This window comes from Atta colombica, unplaced genomic scaffold, assembly GCF_001594045.1.
Source record: "Atta colombica isolate Treedump-2 unplaced genomic scaffold, Acol1.0 scaffold49, whole genome shotgun sequence".
Taxonomy (NCBI): domain Eukaryota; kingdom Metazoa; phylum Arthropoda; class Insecta; order Hymenoptera; family Formicidae; genus Atta; species Atta colombica.
In genome coordinates this window covers 1,882,529-1,888,462 of record NW_017259538.1, presented here as the reverse complement: position 1 = coordinate 1,888,462, position 5,934 = coordinate 1,882,529, and the positions used below count along the sequence as shown (strand labels likewise).

At 27.1% G+C, this 5,934-nt stretch overlaps 1 protein-coding gene across 1 annotated transcript in view; it reads right to left on the bottom strand.

The window, feature by feature from the left end:
- The window catches only part of LOC108691679 (fasciclin-3), a 376,079-nt gene that overhangs the window by 11,233 nt on the left and 358,912 nt on the right, over nt 1–5,934 (bottom strand). The window contains exons 2-3 of the mRNA XM_018199549.1: nt 1,739–2,065; nt 426–560 (exon numbers count right to left, since the gene is read on the bottom strand). Of these exons, the coding sequence (XP_018055038.1) occupies nt 426–560; nt 1,739–2,065 (462 nt within the window). The remainder of the gene's footprint in view (nt 1–425; nt 561–1,738; nt 2,066–5,934) is intronic.

Below are 5,934 nucleotides of genomic sequence, written 5' to 3'. Positions count from 1 at the left end.
ATATATATTTTATACATACTTTATATATTTTATATAATGTAATAATTGTATATTATGGATACAGAGAATATTAATTTGTTATTAAATCTATTTTTTCAAAAATTAATACACGTTATTAACTCAAAGATAAGTAAACACGACTTATTCCAGTATTTGTTTGTGTTTACAATATTGCTATATATTTTCTTTCAAATTTTCTTATTATTTAATTTTGAAAGAAAAAGTTAACTCATTATCCAAATGATTGAAATATATCTTTATTATATAATTAATTAACTTATAGTTATTTGTTATAATATATTGTACAATTACATTTTTCAAAGTCATCTTCTTATTTTTATTTATAATGTAATTATCTTTGTTATAAAAGAGATCAGAAAGTTGGAAAAAAGTACACGCTTCTTTAGAATATTAAATATACTAACCGAGAAACAGAGTCAAATTCGCTGCTGGTCGTCCAGATTTAGCCTTGCAGCTAATTTCCAATTTTTCGCCTTTTCTAAACGTGTTTCCACCAAGACTCCCTGAATTCGTGAAAATCTCAACAGTTTCGGGAGGTTCTGAGAAATTAAGAAGTAAGAATTTCTTTAGATCTTGCTACGCATGTATCGCATGTATCAGAGATCAAATCGAATTAGAAAACAACATAAACGGCGACATTTTCTATACTTTATTCTATACTTTATTATATACTTTATCATTTTTGTTACTCGAATTTGATGCGGAAATAGTAACTTAAATTTAACTGTTTCCATGATATTTTTTCTTGTATTAAAATAACATAAAAGATTTTCCTAAGATATTCACGAATCTTGCCATTTATCTTTATCGGGTTCATCTTAAATAGTAATTTTGCTCCGGGTGCTTATTTCAGTCTCCGTAAGCAATTTCCTTAAGGAAGATTAATTACTTTTCGAATACAGTTCTAGCGACTGGAACAAGCGTTTATTTTTTGCTTCTTGTTTTAATTAATGTTTCTCTTTTCATCGTAACCTCTTTGTCAAAAGTATCCTATTCTTTAATTTATTTATTACTTCGCACTTCACAATCCCCCGTTTACACTCACTTTTAATTACCTTTGAGTTTAGGTGTAATGTAATACATAAAAATAATTATCTATATCTGTGCGATTAAAAATTAAATAATAATTTGCTATTAAATTAGATAAATATTAATTAGATAAATAAATTAAGATAAAAATTTTAAATCAACATATTACAGATTAAAAAACATACAAAGTATAGATCAAAGTGATTATACAAAGTCGATTATACAAAGTGGTTAAAATGATTATGTATCAAATAATAAACGATATACTAAAATTATACATGCTTTTTTTATATTTAATTTTTTATATTTAAAATATAAAAGAAGAACAAATTTTTAAATCTTAATGTGTGTGTGTGTGTGTGTGTGTGTGTGTGTGTGTGTGTGTTGTGTGTACATATATATCTATAGAAAAAAGATATATCTACACAGATATTTCTATTCTAGAAATGACATAATTTTTAAATGCTTTTTGAGGCTTTTATGGATATTTTCTTCAAAGAAGTTACGAAGTTTGAGGATTTTCCATCTTAATACATCGTTTATAGCTTTTTAGCTTTGGAACACAGATATCTTCTTAATAAAAATATAACTTAAAAATATATTTCCTTTAAAGTTCTGATATGTCAAGTTTATATTTAATGATTTCATCGAGCTAGAATATTATCAAAGATAGAAAGTGAGAACTCACTCGCGACAACGATATTGAGAGAAGCAGTTGCTTCTTGTCGAGTATTCTTGGTCGTCAAGGAACATTTGAAGATGCCATGATAACTTTCTTTCACTTTAGCGATACGGACGCCGCACTCGCCAGTAGTTAATCCCTTTCCATAATATTCGATGTTGCCATCTTCCGACGGGGGATCTGACCCGGTTAGCACAATGCTACCCTCGCCAGGTATTTCTACACGGCAAACACGAAGCTCTCGTGGAGCGGTGCAGAGAATTTGTAAAGTTTCACCGACTCGCACGGCTGTCTCTCCTCTTGGCTCGATATTTATGAACATATTCGATTTTGCTGAAAACAGACAAACATACAAAATTAATAATAAGCTCGATAAATTGCAAATAAATCACGTAAGTCTATCACGTAAGTTAAAATTGCGTTGAAGCAGAAATATAATAACATATAATATAAAAACTATTAAAAACTATTTTACATGTTTCATGAATGTGTGTATTTTTGTAATTTAATTATTTCACATATAATTCTATAATTATTCTGTGTCTTGAGATAAATTTCAGATGTAATCATTAATCTTTATTTAAAAATAATGAGAAACATTCTTATTAAATATATACTAAATATTAAACTTTTAAATTAAATTTATATCGCCTTAGAGCGATAATATACAGAAAAAACTTAAACAGTAAAAATATAAATAGTAAATAAGAAAGTTAGTGTTGAATTTTCTACTTACATTATGGCTGCCTCTACGATATGATTCGCTTACATTTTACTATTTAGGTTTTCTGTATGTTATCTATGACCCTAATACGATATAAATTTAATTTAAATATATTTAATCAGAATAATTCTCATCATTTTAGTCAAAAAGGAAATCAATTATCACAATGTCTAAAATTTATCTTAAGATACAGAATAATTATAGAATTGTTATATTTAATTGTTATATATATGGAATAATTTAACATTTTAATTTTATCGAAGAAATATGATTTGATGATTATTCAACATTATTTAATTTCGATATATATTTATATTCAATATTATTAAAAATTATTCCTGCATTTAATATTCATACTGTTTTAAAAGATTTAGAGAAATCGAGTTGCATAAGTGTGACCATATATTATGTATATAAGTTTTCAGAACAATCGAAACGAAAAAAGGAAGTGTTTTAAGCAGTAGATTTTAAGGAACACGCGAAAGTTTCAATAAAAAATCGAGAGAGTGATTCGCATGGACGAAGATGCTACGTCTACGAAGATTTACGAGACAAAAAGAAAAATTGATTAAATCTCCACCTGACTGTTTCTATCGCCTTCGTGCATCTTTTTTATACCAACGCGCTCTGTATCGGAAAAAGACATAGTTGACTTTTTTCTTTCTCTAGTCGCTCTTTTATCATTGTAACTTGACATGTTGGGTGAGTATAATTCTTACGACAATTTCGCATATGTTCGTTGTTTTGCTAATTGATGTGTTATAAAAGAAAAATGAAGTATTTGTATAAAAAAATCCACTTTTTATTTAAAAAACAGAATAAAGCTAATAATATGTTAAAAACAAATTATATTATATAAGTGCAAAAGAGAAATATGTGGAGAAGAAAAAAGAAGTGTGTGTATGGCACAAATATGTAATAATTATATATAATTATATATTCTAATAATTGTAAATAATATTTTAAAGACGAAGTATTGTATATGTGTATATTAAAATATAAAAGTCATATGAATTGTGTGTGTATATAAACGTATGCAATATAAGAACATAATGCATATAAAAATTAATTCAATCATTAGAAATTTTCAATACATTAAACTTTTATTTATTTTTTATTTGAATAAAATCATTATTGTTGGCAGATTAAACTATATCTTATTTTAAACATACTCTATTATTAAATTTGAATAAAAAATTATCGTAAAAGTTTCCGTAAATAATTCTCAATTAAACTTAAATATTTTTTATAACTTCATAAGAGAAACTTCATAAAAATGGAAGCGATAAAAACATTTTACACATTCAGCATACTATAATTATGTAAAAAAAAGCTTTAAACACTATAATCATTAGTATGCGCATACTTATCATTGAGGTTTGATAACGTGACATAAAATATTGTAATCAAAGCTGTAGCATGATCTTAGTATTCATACAGTATACTTTACATAATATGCTAGATAATTGTTTCAGATAACATCCTACATGTTACAAAAAGAGGGCAAATGATATTTTGTAATTATTTTCTGTATATATATATATAGAAAAGGACAATTTGTGATGTTAATTCAGTAGTACAATAGGCATGCAACAAGCTAGCAATAAGTCATATTTTTAATAAGCCATTTTTCTATGTGTTGAGAATTACTCTCTTCAACGTCCCTTTATACCTATTTAAATAAACAATTTTTATAGTTTTATTTTTTTTAAATAAATTAAATTTTCAACAGATTTATTTTATTTTACAAAATAAGAATGGAAAAAAAATAAATTTTTTAAAATTATGTCTATGCACAATTATAACAAATGCAATTGCTATTCAAATATGACAATCATTATCGCTGCCATTTGAGCCTAATGATGCATGTTATTAAGGTGATATGCGTTTTAGTTATTCAAGTACGAACTCACACCGCCCTAACAAAAAGCGCTCTCTCACCCTTAAAAAGTTCTTATCATAAGGGTTAAATATATAGACGTTTGCTTTTAAGTTCCCTGCCGGAATGGCATCGCGACGCAAAGCAACGCGACGCGCTGGTTGCATCGATCTCTGCGCAAGTTTAGGATGTGATGTGTCATCGACGGAACGACGATGCGACGGCCGATCCCATGCACGATGCTATTATGATAATGCACTTCAAGAAATATGATAAACTGGGCGTGGCGTGGGCAACGACTATCATATTTCATCCCGTCAACCGGCTGGTCGATCGCTGGATAGCTTTGAGAGGCAAGTACTCGTAACTTAAAATAACATTTTTGACAGATTCTTGTTCTTGCGATTGGATAAATGAGTTGCAGAAATTATGAAATAAAGCATTAAGTCCAACTGCAGCTCTCAGATGGAACTGTTCAAAGATAAGTAGTGTAACAGCGTAATTGCAATTTTCTATGAATAATTCGCATCTATTTTCCAATAAAAATTTAACAAGAAGATGTAAGGTGTGATCTACTTGGTACTACAAATGTTTCGACAGATTTGATTGACCAATCGAAAGAAAGAATTTTACTCATTGACCAATAAAAAATGCATTGAAGCATTTGTAAATCATATTAAGTAGACACATACATAGCCATAGTTTATTTTATACATACAACATATTAGATTTAATGAATTTATCTACGTGTACTTAATTTATAAATGAATTGTGAAAAATATTATAAAATGAAGCAAATCTAGTTAAAAATCTTATTAATTGTAAGATGTAACTATTTGAAGATAAGCACAACAGCGTGATTGCAATTTTATATAAACAATCCTCATCTATTTTAATAAAAATTAAATAAGGAGATATGATCTACATATATTTCAAGGTTTTTTAATTAGTATGCCGCGACACACCAACATGCATGCTATAATCTTTCTAAATGAACCGTGAATATTTTAGAGAAGGTAAAAAGAAACAAAAAAATTTAAAAGTAAAAAAGCGAGCAAAATAAAAAGTATTTTAAAAATCATGAAAATTATATTTAAATTATATTGTGTTTACTCTCGTTTTAACCAAAGTGATATTATATTATTATTATAATAAAATCACTTTTAAAACAATAAAATAAAAACTAAAACTTTAGTTTATTTTATTGTTATTTTTATGTGTAGCGACATATTTGATAAATCTACGTTAAAGCGTGTACACTTCATGATATATCATACTTTGACTTTGGCTCATTATGTAATGCGTTGTAAATTAAAAAAGTTGAAAAATAATAATTTATTTTACATACAACGAACCAGTTTGAATTTATTCTTAGTTAATAAATAAATTGGAAATTATGAAAGTGCAGTTTTATGCAGGGACCGAAAGGTTTTTTCGATTTAGTTCTGGTTCCGGTTTAATAAAATATCAAACATTCTTGTTTCAGTTTCGATTTTTTTCTACTTACTTGCTTCATTTTATTTATTCTTTAAATTTATTCTATTAAGAAGAAGGAGGGGAGAAGAAAGAGAGAGAGAGAGAGAGAGAGAGAGAGAGAGA